Raw genomic sequence first — 22666 nt, 5'->3', positions numbered from 1 at the left:
GTTCTACAGTATGTTCTATAATAAGTGTGGTGTGGCACCTTTGTTACTTTGTACCAAAAGGTGGTGGCAACATAGTATCTCACCTATGCTATGCTCCTTCAATCAATGCGTTGTTCAGATGTAACTCAGACCTGTGAGTTGAGTTTTACACATGTCAACAGAACCAGAACAACACACAATGCAACACATGACATTTAACTCTGCGAGTGTACAAAATGTAGTTACAGTTACAATTTGATAAATGATATAAGGATTTTACTGTGTGGTCACTGGTCAGTACTCCAAAGCAAACCTTTTTTTTCCTACCTGTCATCGTTCAGTCAGGAAGAAGAGTAGGTGATGAATTGAACAAGGTGGACCCTCTTGTAAACAAGTGTAATGCTTAATTGGGTTGTCCACTCACAGTTAACAGTCTTTGTATTGAGTTTGTGCTTGAAATGTACTGTAATTCTGCAAACTGTTAATACATATTTCAATCAATCAATCAATAGGGACATATTTATGTCTATATAGGGACTCCTATTTTGATGGAGGTGATGCTGAGGCTTCTAGTAAGGTTACATGAAGGCCCCAGGGAGCCTATAATATGGCTGATGTGTTGTTTTTGAGTAAACCTAAAGTACTCCTTGGTATGACTGAATGTGCTGCTTGGACCCTCTGCAGATAGTGTGGACCAGACAGTTGTGTGGTGGTGGTCATATGCTGATTGCTGTTGAGTGGACTGGGTAGAATGAAAGCTTGCCCAGGGGGCAACATAGTTGAGTGAAAAGTTGAGTGAGTTAAACAAAATGATTCAAGAGATTATTTGTCAGTCACTCATACAGGCATGAGCAGCAAAAGTGGCATGTTCCACAAGACTGTGCTAACAACAATTCAATATAATGATTGTGAATGATTAAGTATAGATTGGTTAGATAAATATTACAATATCCCAGATCGCTAGTCTTCTATCACAATATTGGTATAATATTGATATATTAGCTCAGTTATGGCATTGATTAGTCACAAGTTTAATTAGGTTCACGTTCAAGCCACATTGTTGATAAAACTCTTCTGGACAGACACGCATGTCTGGAAAATACAGCTGAACATTGGAAAATATACCAGAGTTCTTTGATATTAGGCCTATGTATGTAAATGAACAATCATTTATAGTATATGACTATTCTCAGTTGAGTTCAATATATTCTTTGTTAATCAGAATTCAGATTTCAGTAAGTAAAGACACATTTAACAAGTAGGTGCAAGTTCAAACTTGTGGAAATTTGAGAGAAAGTGCCAATATCGTGACATAGAATATCAAGATTTCATCCATAAATATATCTCACTTCTCAAGTCCTAAGCACCAGCACTAAACCAGAAATAAATTAACAGAGGATGCCCGTTTGGGTCTGCCTGGTAGAGCCGTGTCTTTTCCTCTGGTTGTCTGTCAAGGAAGGGACTGTTGTATTTATTATTCTTGCAAGGCTAATAAATACTTAGAAATGTCACCTGAGAGCTTCTCTGTCTGCATAAAAAAATGCTTGATTTATTTTTTTCTTATTTTTCCTATGTCCGTTTCCACTTTTGTCTCCAAAGTGAGCATCTATCTGCTCCCCATAACAGGTAGCCTACTGTGACGCTCTGTTTAGGTTTCAGTGTGATTATAAACCAGTCCATCCTGTTTGGAATTGAATTGTTGCATAAATACAGTCATTGCTGTGGATAGTGTGGATGTGGGTGATAGGGTGGGACGTGGGAGACAGACAGAGTGTGGGAGAGAGTTATTAGTCCAAACAAACCATTTCCTCCCATTGCTTGTGTGAGCACACATCAATGTGAGTCCCAACTCGGGGCTTTGTCAGTTACAGTCTACCAGGTTGTACATTCACCTAGTGTACCAGGTATACATTTCAGTGAACAAACAGCATATAGAGGGGCCGACTGTCAAGTTACACTACTTTGTCAATGTGGTTGGGGGGTACTACTGTAACTTGATAGAAGAATGCGCTTCAATAAAAAAAGAAAAACACAATACTAGTCTAGTGCACATGTATGCTCAACATCATGGATTTGAATTCCTGTCTCTTCTAGCTTTTTCACTGTGTTGCCCAAAGATGCAGATCTCACATCTGCACAATCTTAAAAAAATCACACCCGTGTGAACCGAGCAGTGGAACTATACTGTAAATGTTATAGTTACTGTACTGAACTCCTGTACTACTCGTACTGTACTTGTACTGTACTCATACTGTGCTGTGCTGTATTCTTACAGTGCTCAGTTGAAAGCTCAACAGCGCCACTTTGGCACCTGTTGGTACCCCAAACAGACAAACAGACAGACATAGGGACATAGTGACACTGACACCCGGACACACAAAGTTACATGTTGGAGACGGTGTGCCACCACTCAAAAAGAACAGTAGACTCTGAATCTGGACACATTTTAAATGTCCCAATATTTTTTACTCAAATGTTCCATGCATTTTACACATATTTGGCAAAAAACATCCAGCAAGCAAGAAATGTTGATTAGTGTTTGATATACAAAGCTGTTCCTCTTGACAAAGAGGCTTTTTCATTTTCGATTTTGTGACGAAATGTAAAAAAAGAGTAGAAATAGCCTATTTACAAGCTCACGTGTTGCATTTTGAACACTTGATTGAATGAATGATAAAATTGAATGATGAAACAGGGAAAAACACTGTTGATCACAATATTATGATGATGATAATTATGCAAATTCCAAGATGATATCAAGTCTTATATCACAACAGTGATATAATATCTATATATTGCCCAGACCAAGTCACAGTTCACTGACCTTGGAATGTCTCCGGACCGCCCAGGAGGAAGTCACTAATGCTGTGGAGAGGGAAGTCTGGAACACTCTGGTGGAGCTGTTGCCTCCGCGACCCGAATACGGATAAGCGGTTGAAGATGGATGGATGGATGGATATTGCCCAGCCCTAGATGGAAACCATCCATCATTGAGAAGTCCTGTTATATTTAGAGGTGCTCCGATCAGGTTTTTTGGGAACGATCCTGATCACAGATTATTTCTCACAATCGCGATACCGATACCAATCTTGTGCGTATTGAGTAAGGGGAAAATTTGAATATTTCCATAATTAATATATGTCAAAACTGTTCCTGTGTGTGTGGGGAGGAAGGCGAAAATGCAAAACGATATTATACTATGTGATTGACTTTATACCACTTAAATGGCATATAAAAGATCGGTTTCTCCAGATTTTGCAGATCACAGATCAAGTCATTTGGAGCACCAGCACCTCTAGTTATATTTTATATATGGCATGGAAAAGGAAAACAGTAACACATGGAGGCTTGTGAAGTTTTGGAATCTTTAGGCCGTTGTGGCTTGTAGACAAAGTTGATTCCCTGGCCTGCCCTGCCCAGTTGTGTGTCTCTGCGATGACACACACAGGTGCGATGGCCATTGTGTGCTCTGTGTGCACCTGCTTGTTTACATGTGTAGAGATGCTTAATCATCTGTTGTTTTCATGTACCTTCCTTCTGAGTGAATCATGTAAAAGGTTTTATTCTGTCCAAGGTGTCAGAGTTGCATACCTGCCTGCTTTGCGCAATATAACTTTGGATAAGAGCATAAGTTAAAGTGGTACTAACTCACTTTCACCCTGGCGTCCCTGTTTTGGGCACGTCATATAGGCAAAACTAGTTTTGCCTATATGACATGCCTATTTGTTTTCGGCCAAAAAATGGAGGTTGGTGATAGAAATGTTGGTCAGGTCCAGTGAGTGATGGACTGAAGCAACAAGCTGATAACAGCTGGAGGTGTGACATGTGTCAGTGAATAGAGTTTATAGGACGTTAGAATGTAGCGTCTAGGAAGTGGATGGGTCTCTCTTTAAAGTACTTGGAATCCAGCCTGTTATCACAGCTGCTATGAGAGAGCCAAGGATGCCTGCTAGTGCCACACACACACACACACACACACACACACACACACACACACACACACACACACACACACACACACACACACACACACACACACACACACACATCTTTGTGATGTCACATGTGTCAAAGCTACGCTATGGGAAACATGCCATTAAGTGCTGACTATTGAACACACTCACACTCACACACACTCTCACTCTACTGATGTAGACGCCACACCCAGGTGAGTGCTTAACCTGGGTGTAATGGAAGGCTGTAGTTAGTATCGCAGAGGGCTGATGTGTAATAAATGGGAACCAGCCAATTGTCAAGGACATGATAGGAAGAATGCTAACATTAGATTGTCTACGACAACATAGCGGTAACACAGTTGGAATTTATTTCCTGATGCCAAGTTCTCCCCGCAGAACCCTTCAAATGTGTGCCCTGTGCAATTCTTGATTGGGCAAAATCTTTTATGTACTTGGCAGTTACCCTGTTGTGGGAGAGTTCACTGCCTCCCAATTAAGTTGCAGAGCGGCAGGGCAGTTGAGGTTAGCTATGTTACAGACAGTAGTACTTTCTTAACTTTCGTAGCTTGTGCAGTTATTTTCAAATATTCTACCCAGAATTGGGATGCTAGGGTACATGTGTTTAATGAAGGTTGCATTTATTATGGTCACACTTATCACTTATCACACTTATGGTCACGTTTATTGCACATTTCTGATTAGTTTCCTTTGTGAACCCAAAGAAGCAGGCAGATCTCTCATGGTGTAGTAGCGGAGAGCCGCTAGTACATTTAGCTTGTGGCCTGTGGTTTTGGAAGATGCTAGCTCACCTACTGTAGTGTGTACAGCTTCTAACTGATGTCATTCACCGTTAACGTGGTTTTCACTGGGCCCTGAGGGTCTCTGCATATGAAACACATTTTGCGTTTGTCGGCTGGAACCCGCCTGGACATGTTGTCTTCCCACAGAAATGTCTAATATGCTCTCAGTGCTGCCTCTCACATCTGTTTAGATCTGGGCATAGTGGGAAATGTATGTGGCATTGTGGCATATGCCCATCTGTTTTCTAGGAACTACGCAGTGAATGATATAAAGTCAATATTGACTAAAGACCGTTATTATTATTTCCATTGTATCTTTTAATGTAATGTAATGTAATGTAATCTTTTAATCATGTAAGGGGAAACAAGACATTGTTGAATGATTTTTTAGCGATGCTTAGAGAAAACCTGCACATTTATCTTTTTAAGTCATATCTTGTGGCATTACAGGGCTCTTTTTTGTTTTCCTCGGCTCAGTGGAGAAGACCTATGGAATATTCACCAGGCCAGTGCAAATGTATGATAGCAATTATCCATAGATTTAATATTGGAACCTAGTGTGGGCATGGGGTGCAGAACCAATTAGCAGAATTGGGATTATATGTACTGTATGTATTGCAGATGCCCTGTCAACATGCTCTGGTCTGGTTTCATTTATCCACTTAATAAACACTATATAAATTGTTGACCGGGGTCCCCCAGGGGGTCTATATTTATTTCCATGTTGTTAGCAGCTGGATACATGGAAGCTGGTGACTCTTGTGGTGAATCTTACTCCAGGGCATCTCAGCAGTATGGTGCTGATTTTTCATACTTTATTCATAGAGTTTTATGAACGCACAATACCCCCCCAACACACACACACACACACACACACACACACACACACACACACACACACACACACACACACACACACTTAGGGACAAGACAATGACGTGACATTAGGGCCTTGTCGGATTTGATCAGTGTCTTTCTTGCATGTGTATTATAGCCATTGGTCACTGGCAGGCATTTGACATGCAATGCTTTGCGCTCAAATGACGGAAGAATTCAATGGGAAAACAATGGAATACCACTCATTTCAGGAATTTGGCCAGTTGCTCCAATGGCTTGGAATAATCAAATCAGTAGTAGTCATTGAAGCCAAACCAAACTCTAATTTGGGATGTCACACGCACACAAGCAGCAAATAGACAGAAGGAGACAAAGCCTTTTGTCTCAATTATTGCTATGATAAAGCTGGCCTAACTATCCGAAGATATAATAGGATAAAACCGTCTTCGAATTTTAACCATCGAAGCATTAACTTTTTAGACTTTGTACACCTGCTGTATATCTGTACCCATTTTGGTATTTTAGTTTGTTGGGACTTGTGTACTTATCTGCTGTATTTCTAAACATTTCATAATGCTATCTACAGTATGTTCCTGGCCGTTTACTTATATATTTATCTGCAGAATTGTGCTATGAAATGTAAATATCTGTGTTGATCTGTATTTGTGTGTGCGTGGAAACAACCAGAGCCATAGAGTACTAGTCTAGAGTCTAGATGGGTTGCTGCCGCTACAATACCGTCCCATTGGCTTAGAGGTCGGCTAGAGAAGTGTGTGGTTGCCTAGAGAAAAACAGGTCTCGACTAGACCGGCTAGACTGCTAGAGGATATTGACCAGCTCAGCTGTGCTTACACAGCAGCTGGTAAAAAACATTTCTCCCTAAAATCAATATTGTTTTTTATTAAAATTGATATTTTTTTATAATCTGTTCGATTAACTGTTAACATTCACATGTTTTTTCTGCCTCCTGTAGGTGATGGCTGTGGCCACGCTGTGCTGGGTCCTGAGAGTGGGGTCCTGTCTTCTAAGAACTACCCCCGCACTTACCCCAACCACACCTGGTGTCAGTGGCGCATCGAAGTGCCTGTGGGCAGGCGAGTGGCGCTGAAGTTTGGTGATCTGGATGTGGAGGCACAGAGCTGCCAGTACAGCTATGTCAGGATCCAGAAGGGGGGATACGGAGGAGAGCAAGGTGAGAGGGCGAGAGAGCTAGATAGATAGATATATTTGTTGAGGCAAACGTTTTTAATTCAATCCTTTGCTTCTGGGGATCCCTGGAACAAAATATTTCGAGATGGGTTTCGGCGGCCAAATTCATATAATCTTGACATGAAAAAGTTTGAGCACCACTGAATAGAAACGTACGTTTTTCAGAAAACTGTTAAGATTTAGAAGACATTTGTAGAATCGACCTGAGAAATTCTGCATTCTCAGAATGCGATAGCTGAATGCGGTGCTGCTGGTGTGAATTCTCCGTCCAATACTTAATTAGAGCAGAGGATTATACTGCATAGGCTTAGCTCTGTTTTATGCAATTCCAGTGTGCCATGAGCTAACGAAATCAATGGGGATGTAAATTTATGCCACGTGTTGGTGTTGACTAAATTAAGACCATGTCAGTGGTTCTCAACTCGAAGCAGAAGTATGGTTTATTGGTTTTGGTTTTTTTGGAACAGAAACAATGCATAACAAAAGTGTGTAACACAACACACACAGGTATGCGTGCCGTCTGGTCAAACGAATGGGGTTAAAGTTGTCAGGCAAGGTTTGTTTTGAGCTCAAGGTGGGTGTTGTAATACTAGCTTTTCATTTACTGTTATAATATACTGTACTTTTGGTCTGGCCCTTCAAAATTGTCCGACTGGACTGAAGTACGGGGCTGGGGGTGGACAAGGGGTTAACCACAGTAAAGGGCGGATGCAAACCCTGATTCTGAACGTCTCTCGCTCTGCTCTGAGGAAGCATGAGTGGCTTTGGTGGTCTCACAGTGTCTGACGAAGCAACTCTCTGCCCACCCAGTTGCCGGCCACAAGCAATGTCTCAACCTCAAGTTCAACATGTTTGACTACATTTTGCCTTTGATGTTAGGACTTGACCATGTCTTCAGAATCTCTCAACACCCCACCTCCACCTTTAGCTTTTTGTGGGGGGGTTTTTTCTTTCAAAAACTTGTAAAGGTATTGTTTTTAGACGGTACAGTCAGAGACAGGAAAGCGCGGGCAGAGAAAGAAGCTGACATGCAACACAGGGCATGAGCCAAACGTGAATCCAGGATGTCGTGATTATGTGGTAGGCTTTAATGGAGAGAGTTCTATGGATTATAGAAACAACACCTGCTGAGCCACAGCTGCCCCAGTCTTAATGGTTCTACAGAAGGGGTCCCCAACCATTTACACCAAGGGCCACTTTCATGTAGTCGATATTATCACTGACCACTGGGGGGTTGGGGTTATGCTGCACTTTCCCCCCGAATGTGATTACCTAATGTAAGAAGTGTAAATCTGCCCTATTACCACACAGTGACTAGACATGAGTCAGGACCATACATCCGTTCTACAAACACATTTGCAGTGGGATCCTAACTAATCTCATAGTCATAGTATGTGATCTGGGTAACTAGTGTGGGTACCTCACATGCAATGCAATCATTCAAGGAATTCGAATAGCCAATTATTTATTTTATCCCCATTTAGTCTTTCTGTTGTACCCTACTGCCAGTGAGGAGTCCCACCGGGAGGGCTTTCCCTACTGGTACGTGCCACCCCAGACCGTAGGACTACGTGCAGTGACAGATTGCTCCCCCAGCCCAGCTTATTAGCCTTAAAATAACACTATAATTCTGTTTTTTATAGTATATCTCTAATATTCTCTATAATCTACATTATCTTTGTATACAGCATTTGTGTTGGCGCTAATGTTCCATTACTAGCAGCCATTATACTGAGCAGTACTCTAAAATACCCCAAAATTGTCACTGGAGTAAAAGCCATGAAAACTACAACCCTGCTTCCCTGGTTTTTAACTGCAGTCTGCGGTGGTCGTGGCATTGTCCTTGTTCACTACGCTTGTGGCATAATGGCACTCTTGACCTCCAGAAAATATAGGCTAAGGATGTGCCAGGCCTGTGCTTCCCTTCAAAATACATCATGGGAATGTTAGTAACTAAGAAGTAGGCTCAAACAACCAGGAAGGGGAACTTAAGTATTTTTGTTACAACAATAACCTTCATTATAATAATAATAATACATTATAATATAATCATCATAAGCTATTAACTAAAATGTACATTAAAAGCAAGATAGTTGGCCTGGGCCGTGGCTCAGCGGTCCAGGCACCTTGGCTGGTAATCCAGTCTGGCAGTGTGCCGCGGGTTCGACTCCCGATCCCGACGGCCTTTACTGCATGTCATCCCCCCATCTCTCTCCCCATTTCCTGTCAGCCTACTGTCTGTCCCTCCATAAAAAATATAAAATAAAGGCGAAATGTGTGTATTGTACGTATATTGTCTTGTTTTGTTTTCGGTTGTATGTATTGTCAATTGTCAGTCGTTTCGTTTTCATGTATGTTTGATTAAAATTCAATAAAACGTAAATTGAAAAATAAAGGCGAAAGCCACTTTCTACTCTTAAAATGGAACCAAACTGCTTGTGAGCAAAGAAGAAACTAGAAAGATCCAACAAACTGCATTTGCAAGCCCTCTTTCCTATTGTCTGGACATGGAAATGTGATACAGGACCTCTTGTCAGGCTGAGGCTTTGACGCAGGTCACAGCTCTTCTCTCTTCTAATGCTTTTGTCATGTCCTCACTGATTATTATTTACAGGCAGGTTTCACTGCAGGAAGAGGAGCCTGACTGCCCTGACACCACACACACACACAAACACACACAATTTCAATTCAATTCAATTCAAAGGGCTTTATTGGCATGAGAAAACATACGTTTACATTGCCAAAGCACAATACAACAATACAGCAACTACTCTCTTCTAATGCTTTTGTCATGTCCTCACTGATTATTATTTACAGGCAGGTTTCACTGCAGGAAGAGGAGCCTGACTGCCCTGACACACACACACACACACACACACACACACACACACACACGCGCACACACACACACACACACACAGTGTAGTGTGGCAGGTGATGTGTGAACTGTGAAGTAGCAGTTCTGCCCGAGGGGGAGACGGAAGAGGAAGGTTGTTTGGGGGAAGGGGGCTTTAGGAGAAGGTCTCCCAGGGGAAGATCAAGCTTGTTTAGCTCTCTGTGAGCTCTAATCCACTGGTTCTCAAAGTAGGGTCCGGGGACCACATCAAAATCAGTTTAACCACTTTAACCATGTTTTATACTATTCGAATATACAGTAGCCGCTCTACAAGCTCAAAATGGGACATATCGCAACATGTACATCAGCTGTTTTCGAAACATTCTGAAAAATCTTAATCTTTTATGGTGGTCTCTGGCACAAGTGACAATACTATTTTGACATGCCCAGGGGATGACATTAGGGACATTTATAGGGTTCATGTGTAATCAAGAGTCTTGTCATATTCAGTAAAACAAGTGTTTGTCATTGTCCTTGATGGTGGTTTATCTTGGGTTCCAGGGTTTGATACGTTCTGTGGCAGCCGGAAGCCCCCCATAGATCTGCACATAGATACCAACCAGCTCATCGTCCAGTTTCGCAGTGGGACCCACATATCTGGAAGAGGCTTTCTGCTCTCCTACTCAACGGTCCAAAACCAAGGTGTGTGTCTGTTCCTACAGACGACTAGTTTATTACGACTAATAAATGACCCCCCGCCTCTTGTTTGACTACTGTACTGCATGTGTTCTATGATCAGCCCAGTTTAGCCGCACATCATTTGAAGGATATTTTGTGCGACGTTCCAGGGACATTTTTACCCGCTGTATACAGTGACTGTGCCGTAGAAATTTAAGCACTAGAGTTTGTAATGTTGATCAAAATTGTCATCAGGGCCTGGGCCGCGGCTCAGCGGTCCAGGCATCTTGGCTGGTAATCCAGTCTGGCAGTGTGCCGCGGGTTCGACTCCCAATCCCGACGGCCTTTACTGCATGTCACCCCCCCATCTCTCTCCCCATTTCCTGTCAGCCTACTGTCTATCCCTCTATAAAAACGTATAAAATAAAGGCGAAAGCCGAATTAAAAAAAGAAAATGCCATCCTTTTCAAAGAAACTCACAGATAATCTTGAATCTGTTATCATCGAGATTCAATACATTCAACTTGATGTAAGGGCCACACAATCTTCCACAGTAAAGGATCAAATTTAAATCTCAAAGTTAAAAAAAACAATAGTGGCCACTGTTCACCCTGTTCACTCTCACATTCATCAGTTGAAAGAGTAGAGCAGTGGTACTTTGCACACATACTGTGCGTGCGTTCGTGCGTGTGTACGTGTGTCCCCCAGAGGGAGTGAAGGAAGCAGGGTAGTTATCCTGTTGTGGCTGGTGTCCTGTTGTTGTGATGTGGTCATTTCTGTCTGTCACGTCTGGCAGACAGACTATTTTTAACCCCTATTGTCTCTTCTTCCCACAGATCTCCTCACATGTCTGGATAAAGGGGCCCACTTCTCAGCGCCAAAGTATAGGTGAGATAATTGTTGAGGTTCTTGACGCGCAAGATCAACCTTCCTCAAAATCAGGGCAGCTGGGCTCACCGTGTCTGCACTGCCAAGTGAAATACATGGAAATTGCCCAGACTAAAGTGCTACAGGATCATGTGGGATTTTTGTAGGCCACCCCCGGAAGTTACCTCCGTCACGGATTTCTAATGTGGATTTTCAATGGAGTTGAAGAGTGTTGGATAAATTAAGAAAAATAATCTCTGTTATTCAACAAGATAGTCTTACAAATCAGCATACAATAAACCACACATGCACATTTATAAAGGTAAAAAATAATAATTAAGTTCACGCCTGCCGAGATATGAGTGGGTGTAATTTACGTAGAACAAAACTGTCTTAAGCTTATTATTTATTTTAAACATTTTCAACAATTTCCCAAATGTTTGAACGCTCACAATGAATCGTAGATCTGAGATTTTGCTTATCATCACAGAACAAAGTACATGGTGGGGTTTAAAGTGGTTTACCATTTAGCAGCTGTACTATGTCATGATAGTCATGACAGGATGGGGCTTCCCTCTCAGCTCCTCTCTGCTCTACTATTGTTGTCTCCAACAACAGGAAGTACTGTCCAGCAGGATGCCGTGGAGTGGCAGGGGACGTGTCCGGGGACATTTCTCTGGGATACCGTCATGTAAGTTTGCATTTTCACTTCATCTTATAACCCATTATTCAAACAATATCAAAAATAGCAGATCTATTATATATATTTTTGAAAAATCTTAAAAATGTGTCTTTTAAAAAAAAACCATTTTTGAGGGGTGCTAGCCCATCCTATGCCCAGCTTTGTGTGTCTGTGTGTACCATATTTGTGATGATTCGATTTTTAGAATTCGCCTCAGGTCTTGACACATTCACTGCAGTGCCAGGTATCAATTAATTAATTAATAATTCTGCCAATGCCAGGTTTCTTTTTCAGTTAAAGGAGAATTCCATGCTAGAAGGCTTTCTTACCTTTATTTGTAGTTGTTACGTCCCCACCAAAGGGGAACATTTATTTTGTGCAAAAGCACATTATTGGCTATTTCCCCTAATATAAGCCCTCAATGAATTGAATTGCATTGAATTGAATGGGGCATTGGGGTGTTGTGCTAATTCGCTTATTTCCAGCGCTCAAAAATCAATCGAATTAGCACAAAAACCCATCCCCTATTGAGGGCTTATATTAGGGGAAATAGCCAATAATGCACTTTTGCGCAAAATAACACCTGGACCTCTTTGGTGGGGACGTAACAACTACAAATAAAGGTAAGAAAACCTTCTAGCATGGAATTCTCCTTTAAGACCCTTATTTAAGTAAATAAGTAAACGCTGTGCACAGTTACGCGCGATCGTTTTTTTTCCCACCGGAAAATAGATACTGTAACCGCGATCATCGGTTTTGTTCCATGAATAAAGCTTGTTTTGACCAAAAATGCAATCTGGGAAAATAATCCGAGATAAATGCAATCTATTTACATTGAGGCAAATGGAGACGGCCTTTTCACTTCCGGCAATTTTTTTCCGGTTGTATCCGTTGCTTAGCAACCTAGAACCATTCATACGTTGACGAAGAGCGCCATGTATCGTAAACCACTGAAAAGACCATGGGACGTCGTAAATAACAGTGGCAGTGAAACGTTGGATTTGGACGGACGTAAATCACCGTCTTTAGCAGTCACTTATTTTATTACTAATCCACTGTTACGACAACATACAGCACAATGTACAATGCGAGCATGCTATGACATTGTCGGGAGCAATAAATTCATATACTGAAACAAAACAGGGTTCCACTTAGCTCTGGTCCATAGCCTTCTACTGCTTCTACGATTCTGCCCTGCAGTATAAGGCTATGGGACTTTCAGTTTTAAATCTCGAATGGAAATCAGACCAGCCTCTCCTCTTTTGTGGAAATCTCACGAACGTTTGACCTACTCACCAATACAAAGACGGGTTGTGTCAATAGAAAGCCTACTTTCCTTAGTGGACGCACTCTGAGCCCCCCACCACACGTATAAACGGTACTTTTTGGCCAAAAAGGGATTTTGTTTCCACCGGGAAACAAATACTTTTAGTTACTCCAATGCGCCCTCTACCGATATTGCCCATAGAACTGCATCATAGAGAATATTTTTCCTCCGGTGAAAAAAAAATCCCTTTCTGGCCAAAAAGTTCCATTTATATATATTTATATTTATATATGTGGGGGGCTCAGAGTGCGTCCACTAAGGAAAGTAGGCTTTCTATTGACACAACCCGTCTTTGTATTGGTGAGTAGGTCAAACGTTCGTGAGATTTCCACAAAAGAGGAGAGGCTGGTCTGATTTCCATTTGAGATTTAAAACTGAAAGTCCCATAGCCTTATACTGCAGGGCAGAATCGTAGAATCAGTAGAAGGCTATGGACCAGAGCTAGGTTCCACTTAACCCTATACTTCTTCATACGACATTTACCAAAAATAGCAACATATCGACAAGCTCACAACACATCGCTTTGTGATGAGTTGTCGTGACAAATTTGCCCAAAAGTGGGATGTCAATATTTAACATGGTTATCATACATTTTGAATTCATGAATTTGTTAAATTGTGATATAACAAAAATATCAAGCAAATAAGTTTACATTTCCAAAAAGTAAATGCATGTATAAGTTCAGTTTTGCCAGTAGCAGAGATAAAACATATCCCTACCGGCCATAAACATTAATGACCAGAGAGGGGATTTCAAAAGTAGAAGCTTGGATGCCCTCCATCCTGCCCAACTGCCGGTATATATAGTGAAAGGCTTAGAGTTTTACATTAACAGAGTCTAATGTTGATCAATATTGTCATCAGGTCCACAAAATATACTCAAATTCCTCATAAGCAAAAAAGAAAAGAAAACAGCCACACAATCTTCCATTGTACGTTAGTTTTAATTAAACAAAGGTCAAAATTTGAATCTCAAAGTATGATGTTTTAACAATAGTCTTCACTGTTTAACACTGTTCACTCTTGCATTCAACACTGTACTGGTACTACTTTGCACTGGGTGCCATGAAGACAGGACTCAAGAGTCAAACAGCTTGAGACCCAAAAGATAATTTTTTTGGTGTCTCCCCTGGACCCAAATTTACAAAAAATACATTATATTATACATTATTATACATTAACCACTTACCGTAAAACCTATTTCAATAGTACTAGTAAATATAGATGTACAAACCTCTCCTGGGTCCCAACCCACTGGTTTGGGAATGTGATTTAATTCTAAACTAAAGCATGCTTTCTGTCTTGCTGTCACCCTGTCAAAGGATAAGGTGTTGTGTTTTGAAGGGACTGGTCATTTTACTACAGCCTGCAGGTGATAAAAGTGTCATATTTCCACCACGGATACTATCCTGTTAAGTAACTCTTGGATATGGCTGCACATTTTGGTGTGTGGAAGTGGCTGAGCTAAGTAATCCATTTATGTAACTGTGTGTGTGTGTGTGTGTGTGTGTGTGTGTGTGTGTGTGTGTGTGTGTGTGTGTGTGTGTGTGTGTGTGTGTGTGTGTGTGTGTGTGTGTGTGTGTGTGTGTGTGTGTGTGTGTGTGTGTGTGTGTGTGTGTGTGTGTGTGTGTGTGTGTGTGTGTGTGTGTGTGTGTGTGTGTGTGTGTGTGTGTGTGTGTGTGTGTGTTATACTGGCACTGCCCCCACTTTCTATATTCTATATCTGAGCAGTATGGCTGATCCTTGTAATGTTTGGTGATCTGGTAACGGAAGCTCATTGTACGGTTGCATGCGAGAGTCAGCCAAATGCCTAACAACTAGGCCAGGGGTGGGCAACTCTTTTTGGTTTGCAGTACACAGTACTCAGATTGAAAAGAAAAAAATAAATGTGTTCTGGTATAGAAAATATTCAGGTCTTGTTGATAGGAATAAAGTGAGTAAACCACAGACTTTTCCCCCTATCAATTCAAAGACAAATGTGAAGAGAAAATCATATTTTGCATTGGACACACACTCTTCACTGATTTGTTGACAAAAACAATCTTAACACTTGGGATGTGATGGATGCTTCACTGTATTGTAAGTTATGTTGATACCAGGCTAAAAATTACTTTGAAAACACACCAAAGGGTATGAGAATGTGATAAAAGCCCCTCTGGTATTATTGCAAAGAATATTCATGAATTCTTCATCAATAGCCCCAGAGAGAGAGAGTCCATGGAATCTAGCCACATATGGCTATATAGAGCTATGATCTTGGCCTATATTGATTTTCCAGCTTTGCTATTGTTTAGCCACTAGCATGGTCATTGCCCATATGCTTTTGATATTTTACATATGGGCTTTGGCCAGCTGGGTCGGCCATTGTCGAGGCATGTTGGCTATTATACACCAGCAAGCAGTCCAGGCTTTGATGAAGGGCTATTGTACTGTCTAGAAGGTCCAGGCTTTTGGGACTGACCCAGATTACTGCTAGACCAACAGAAGGTGTTAATCATCCCACTGCACTCAATCAATAGAATATGGCGTTAGACAAAACGTTCAACGCATTTCTTTCAACCTACTTTACAGAGCAAATACAAAAGCACTTTACTGCTATTCCTGGTGCAGTACAAACACAAATGCAGTGCGGGCGATGCAATCAGTGAAACAAGAATACATAGTGCAACTGTAGATAAGCAAATATTGTAGAAGTAATCAAGAAATGGGTATTGTATTGTGGAATAAAACCATTGTTTAAGTAACTACAACATAATGATTGAATCATTACAGTATACAACTGGCATATGCAGTGAACATGTATAGTATACTAGTAGTAAGTGTGAGTAAGTGTGAGTTCAACTGTTAATTGAAATGCAGTCACATGTTATTGTTATAAGTTCTCAATCAGTCAGTTTAGACAGCTGTCGTTCTGTTTGAAATAGTGAGTAATATTACTTACTAATTTCACATTTCATATAGGGTGGGCGATAATAGACAATCAAATATCACAATGTTTTTTACTAATAAATACCTTGATATTGTGAGCTTTTCTTAAGTGATTAAAAGCAGGAAAAGACATATCAAGATATTTTGATATCCAAAATCCAAGATATCTAGTCTCATATCGATATATTAGTGTAGGTCCAGCCAATGGCGTTGGCCATGATCAGGAACATGGAATCACACACTCAAGCTTTCTGGTGTAAAAGGCAGTGGTCCACCAGCCAGACAACCAGTAATTAAACTGCTGTATATTCATGTCTGCCAGTCCGTGGATAAATGATCAAGTTAACGAGGCAGTTAAATTTGACCCCAAGCCGGCTGTCGGTCCAGATAAAACGGGAGGTCAGCATGTTAAGTCTGACCCGAGTACAGCTGCTGCCCCAGATAAAGCACAGGGGGCCTGTTTACAGACATTGCATAAAAATGTAAGCCCAACTGTTAGCGATGATAACTCTTTTATAGGCTGGTCTGAGACCTGGGGCCGCGGGGCCCTCTGTCTGTCTGTGGCTTCCGTTAATGAGTCTAGTCATTGCACAGTTTCCCAAACAATGGGTCGGGAGTCGGGACCCTATTTTGGGTCACAGACACATTTTTGTGGGTCGCTAGTAAGTAGCTACTTATTTTGTTTATTTCAAAAGATTTGTTTTTCAGAAGAAAAGGAATTTCATACATTTTCAAAAGCAAATTTAAGAAATTACATAAATGTAAAAGAAGAAGAAGTGGATGATCTAGATCTCTTCACGTCCAGCCTGCCTGTTTCATGTGGATGTTTGTTCTGATGTACATTTAATTTATTTTTTGCATCTCAGAAATGAAGACTTACTATCTTGAACCTCTCTGTCCTTAACCCTCTTGCTCACTCATTTTCTGCCCCTGCTTGCAATCAAATTTGATATGGTGGATAATTCTTTTGTGACCTGTGAAATATTGAGGTCTAGACCATTAAACCTAATCCTAGCCTAAAGAGTGATTTCACCAGAGTCCACCTACCATTAAAATGCATCCCCTGGGGCGACCCGATAGCCTCATGGCTATGGGGCATACCACATGGGCTGTAATACCTGATAGCGAGTCCCAGGTTCCTCGAGACCCAGACGGCTGGACCATTTGCTGCATGTCCCTCCTGTACTCTCTTTCTGTGTTTCCCATCTCTCTACAGTGAACTGCTCTACACTGTACTTATCAGAAATACAAACTCGAAAAAGCATTCCACGTTCAGACACTGCAATGAGATTTCTCTGTCCTATAAATTAAATAATCTGCGCTGGCCACTTCACTTCCGGTTTTGTAAACATTTATGGCTATTTGTAAACATTTACTATAAACTAGCATCCTCATGTCCCACCAGCAATCTGCAGATGCGTGAAGGAGGTATGCAAGGCATACAGAAAATGTCTTGAACCGTTTCTGGCTGAAGACCCGAAGTAAACTACTTTTCATTATTTAATGATAGAGCTCAAACAAAGAATGCTAAACAATAACAGTTGGGTTAATGAAATAGACAATTAATACATTCAAACAATGTTGTTGTCTTTTACAACTCCAAACTTGATTGTCCACCTGTGGAAATCATTGATCTGAGTTCAGTAGGCACCAGACAAGACACGTATCAGACTCAACCACCCCAGCATTTGTGTTGTAGGATCACACAAGAAAGTGCTAAAAGTGCAACATCTGTTGGATGAGCATTGGTAAAATTCCAGGGCAAGGCTTAAAGCAGGTAAGGGCGTATCTGGTATGAAAGAGCTCTTGGCTTTTAAAAATCTGTCCAAAGTATCCCCTCCCCTACCTGCTGCAGACACTGAAGACTCTGTATTTGGCCTACAGGGTGGGCCTAGCCCTAGACTGAAGACTCTTTATTTGGCCTACAGGGTGGGCCTAGCCCTAGCCTGAAGACTCTTTATTTGGCCTACAGGGTGGGCCTAGCCCTAGACTGAAGACTCTTTATTTGGCCTACAGGGTGGGCCTAGCCCTAGCCTGAAGACTCTTTATTTGGCCTACAGGGTGGGCCTAGCCCTAGCCTGAAGACTCTTTATTTGGCCTACAGGGTGGGCCTAGACTGAAGACTCTTTATTTGGCCTACAGGGTGGGCCTAGACTGAAGACTCTTTATTTGGCCTACAGGGTGGGCCTAGCCCTAGACTGAAGACTCTTTATTTGGCCTACAGGGTGGGCCTAGCCCTAGACTGAAGACTCTTTATTTGGCCTACAGGGTGGGCCTAGCCCTAGCCTGAAGACTCTTTATTTGGCCTACAGGGTGGGCCTAGCCCTAGACTGAAGACTCTTTATTTGGCCTACAGGGTGGGCCTAGCCCTAGACTGAAGACTCTTTAGTTGGCCTACAGGGTGGGCCTAGCCCTAGACTGATTTCCCTGGAGGTAGTTAGTGCAAAGATCCCATGTTCCCCAACTAAGCACTGCCTTCCTTCACAGCACACCAGCAAGACAGAATGTCTGGCATTCTTTCTTGACATTGTAATTATAGTCATTGTCGGCCTGGATGAATGAGATCGCAGTGTGCCTTTTTCCACGCAAAAGTGTACCCAATTCAGAATGCATAATGTCAGATTTGAATGCTTCAAACAAGCTCAAATGAGGTTGTGGATATTTAACACCTGTCATGACTGAGTGTTCGCCTTGAGTATATTCTTATCTGCCTGTTCCACCCGCTGTCCTCACCTTTGTCTCTGTCTGTCTTGCAGACCTCTGTGCTGTGCAAGGCAGCGGTCCATGCTGGGGTGATTCAGGATGAGACAGGCGGATGGGTGTCTGTGGAGAGACACAAAGGCCAGAGCCACTACCCCGCCACCAAAGCCAACGGTGTCCAGTCCAAAGAGTGAGTATGGCCAAGTCAACACACTCATCACAAAGCTTGCACCATTCGTTGCTGTCGGGAGGAAACCACCTAACTTTTAGATTTTTTTCCCGCCTGTGTGTTGGTTAAAACAAATATTGAACGGATGAAAAGTATTATAAAGTGCTTTGGACAAAACCTCTTAATTCCATTGGACCCTCAAACTGTCTCATGCAAGAAATAGACAATATATAAAGTCACTTTGATGAGGCAGTATTGCATCATTTTAAAAATATAAGGATTTCTGCATTTTCAGGAAAGGTGGTTTCTCCCGACAGCAGATCTTTTTACATTTATACATTGACAGAAGTTGTGAGTTACATGTACAAGTATAACCTAAAATAAACAATATATACGCCACTAGTTTGACAAAATAATGGAATAAATAAACCAAATAAATTACATTCTGTTGGACCCATAGTCAGGATCAAGATGAAAGGGTAAGCAACAAACACATTGTGCAGGGATATATCTTTCACTGACATTGTCACGTGTGCTTTTAAAATACGAATATTTGATTTACTTTCATACTCGAGTTTTTATTTTGGAGCGCAAGGTCCAATCCTTTTGTGGCAGTGATCTTAAGGAAGGAAAAAAGGAAGTCTCTTCAATGAGAAGAATAGGACCTTATAAAGCAATGCATTTCATACATGGGCCTTAAGTAGCACTGCAGACATCATCTAGCATGCCCTGTTGGTTGTGTTGTGTGTCTCAGGGTCATGGTCAACTGACCCTCTGACCACGTCTCTGTCCCCAAAGTCCTGCAGGGTTTACAACACAGCTAGGGTGAGCATTCCACCACAGGCCTGTCTGGCCTGTAATGACCACGATTTATATCTAAGACAGACATTAGGTTGGTAAAGGAATCAATGGCTGCAGCTCTTCCTTTTTTATTGACTGTGTACTGTGTGTGATACTGTGCACATGTGCCCGTTGTTGGTGTAATGAAGGCACAAGGCAGTTACATGTCAACGTACCAGAGACGTAATTGGTTTCAAACCTCAAAGAGCATCACTCAAACTGTCTCTGCAGTTCAATGGGGGAGTTCTTTTTAAGCTCATTAGTATTTATATATGCAAATGTAAGCTAATAAGTGATGGATATCAAACCATGGCCTCAGATGTCATGGAAGGTCATATGACAAATCGTTCTGACTTGTACAGTTGTGACATGGTTTTGAAAAAAAGAAGAAGCCTGGAGTCATTATGATGTGTGGTTACCCGCATAACCTTGATTTCAATCCTTTCCATTTCATTTTTTTGTTGCCGCCTGAAGGGGAAAAGGTTTATTCCACAAGAAGCCAAAGACCACCAACCAATTACTGTCACGCTCACTTGCACTGTCACATGGGAGTGTCTGGTTTCCACTGGTAACCCCCTGGGCACAAAGATGTTGCTCATTAATCAGCCATTAATCAGTTACTCTCATTAATCTGGCCCTCTATAAGTGAGTTCATGTCAGCTGCTGTTGTCTATGCAAGGAGAATGCCTCTTCATTGTTTCATTGCATTAACCTCAATGAACTTGGAGTTATTCATCTCAGAGCTGTCAGTGCTGCTGCATTTAGAAGATAATCACATCAACGCGAGACTTCCTCTCATAAATACATTTCACAAGTGGGAGCTGTGACTAGAGAGGGTTTGTTTTCCTCCATAAATTATACGTTTTACAGCTGCTGCCATCTAACAAAAGGATATTTTCAAGACTAACTATGTGCCACTTTTAATTTACACAGCGAAACATCTGTCTGCCCGTAATAAATGTAACTGTCAAAAATATTAATGATGTATTGTAGCCAAACCTGGGTACATCTAACAATCGTCATCATCATAACCTTTATTTCTATCTAACAATCGTCATCATCATAACCTTTATTTAAACTGGGGGTACAACTGAGGGGCAGGCCTTCATTTACAATGTAGCCGTGGAATCATAATCAGTACAAAGAGATTGTCTTACATCACAAATTACATACTACATTCAAATTGTAATTTGTCAAAATGTAGTCACTGTGTCATTGTCTTGTGTGTCCAGCTTTACAGTACATTAGACTCACCTCTATCTCCATGTTGCCCTGTGCTGACGGCTGTGTCAGAACACGATGTTTTAACTGTAACCACCCAGCCGGTATGTGTGAAATGCTGGCAACGTTGGTGCCTGTTGTGTCGGGACAAGTTGGGCTTGTCTTTGAGATTTTCTTTTCTGCTTTTCCCTGTCTGGCTGCTTTTCCCTCAGCCTAGCAGGAACACATTTATGCAGACAACTGTCATAACAATCTTAAAATCAGGAGTGAAATATTCACTTTAACCACATAACGTTGTTGACCTGTGGTGCCCACTGGGTCTAACCATATCTATTTGCTTACAGTTATCTAGCCAGAGTGTTTGACTATTGTTGCCAAATGTTCATATATTTTGACCTACAGTATGTCCAAGATTAAAAGGGTCAAAAATAGCAGATCTACCAGCTCAGAACACATCACATCATGACCTGTTTTGAGCTTTTAGATCTGCTATTTTTTTTGCTACTTCTCTGTCACATTGCCGTATGATGGTGAAATAGGGCATTACGAAAAAAGGATACAAGGTTTCTGCCCGATAGCAACCATATATAATATAAATACAACAACACATTACAAAAACATCTAAAAAAACACCAAGGACAACATAACAACCATATATTACATTACATAATGCTCTTAATGGTTGAATGTTTTGCCTGGTATGTATAGAATTCAGGAACACTGGGTGGGTGGGGGCTTGTTCTGTTTGGACAAGTTGGACCGCTGACTTCCTCATTGAGAAGCTATGGGTTCTGAATCTGATTGCTCTCATCCATCTCCATCGACTGGAAGAGAGGATATTTCCCAAAGCGTTACTTGATAAGGTGTCAGCTGGTACATGAAGAGTGACGGGAAGAAGGCAGTGAGAGGGAATGATGGGACAACACCTGTCATTATCTGATTTGAAAGAAGCCCAGGATGTGTGTGTTCAGGATTAGGTGTGCATCTTTGTGGTTCAAATGAGATGACTTTTACAAAGAAAGATTTCACCTCATAAAGGCTTTTAGATCCCCCTGCCTCTGTAATCATCACATCAAAAATGAAATCTCCACATTTGATTGGCTGTTTGAAGAGTTCAACGGCATCAAATCCAGGAAAGGCTTTAAAGGACAACTGTTTTTTTTTCTTTTTCAACCAAGGTTCATGTTCTGTTGATATTAGAAAGTAAAAGATGAGTGTTCATTTTTTTTCATTTGCTGCTTTCTTTCGTTTGAACGATTTTAGACAGAGGGGTGGGGGCATTCGAACAAGTGGCCAAATATGATTTTTTTTTACAAAATTGTACTGCAATTTCTTTATTATTTACTATAGTCCGACTAGACCCCAGGAAATAACATCTGGCCACAAAAGATCACAGGATCTATTGAATGTAAAGGGGGAGGTGACAAACTGACATATTGAGCCTACGACAAACATCCCCCTAGTATCTCCCTTTCACCATCTCTGTCTAAATACAAAAGAAAAACATATGCACTTCAAATCTAGTTTAAATGGTCTCCATATGGGTTAAAAAAGTATGGGTTTGATTGATTTGTTCCCAAAAGGGAGGGTAAGAGGACAACAGAGCAGAAAAAGAAAGGACGGAGAGAAAGAGAAAAG

General features: G+C 41.3%; 1 protein-coding gene across 1 annotated transcript in view; it reads left to right on the top strand.

Moving 5' to 3' along the window:
• dcbld1 (discoidin, CUB and LCCL domain containing 1) overlaps nucleotides 1–22666 on the top strand; it is a 37567-nt gene that overhangs the window by 551 nt on the left and 14350 nt on the right. Inside the window, exons 2-6 of the mRNA XM_079525541.1 lie at nucleotides 6546–6764; nucleotides 10179–10319; nucleotides 11132–11183; nucleotides 11781–11853; nucleotides 18855–18988. Coding sequence (XP_079381667.1) covers nucleotides 6546–6764; nucleotides 10179–10319; nucleotides 11132–11183; nucleotides 11781–11853; nucleotides 18855–18988 — 619 coding nt within the window. The remainder of the gene's footprint in view (nucleotides 1–6545; nucleotides 6765–10178; nucleotides 10320–11131; nucleotides 11184–11780; nucleotides 11854–18854; nucleotides 18989–22666) is intronic.

Source organism: Electrona antarctica (assembly GCF_951216825.1).
Source record: "Electrona antarctica genome assembly, chromosome: 17".
Taxonomy (NCBI): domain Eukaryota; kingdom Metazoa; phylum Chordata; class Actinopteri; order Myctophiformes; family Myctophidae; genus Electrona; species Electrona antarctica.
The sequence above is the reverse complement of the archived record's forward strand: the minus strand, read 5'-3'. Positions and strand labels throughout refer to the sequence as shown.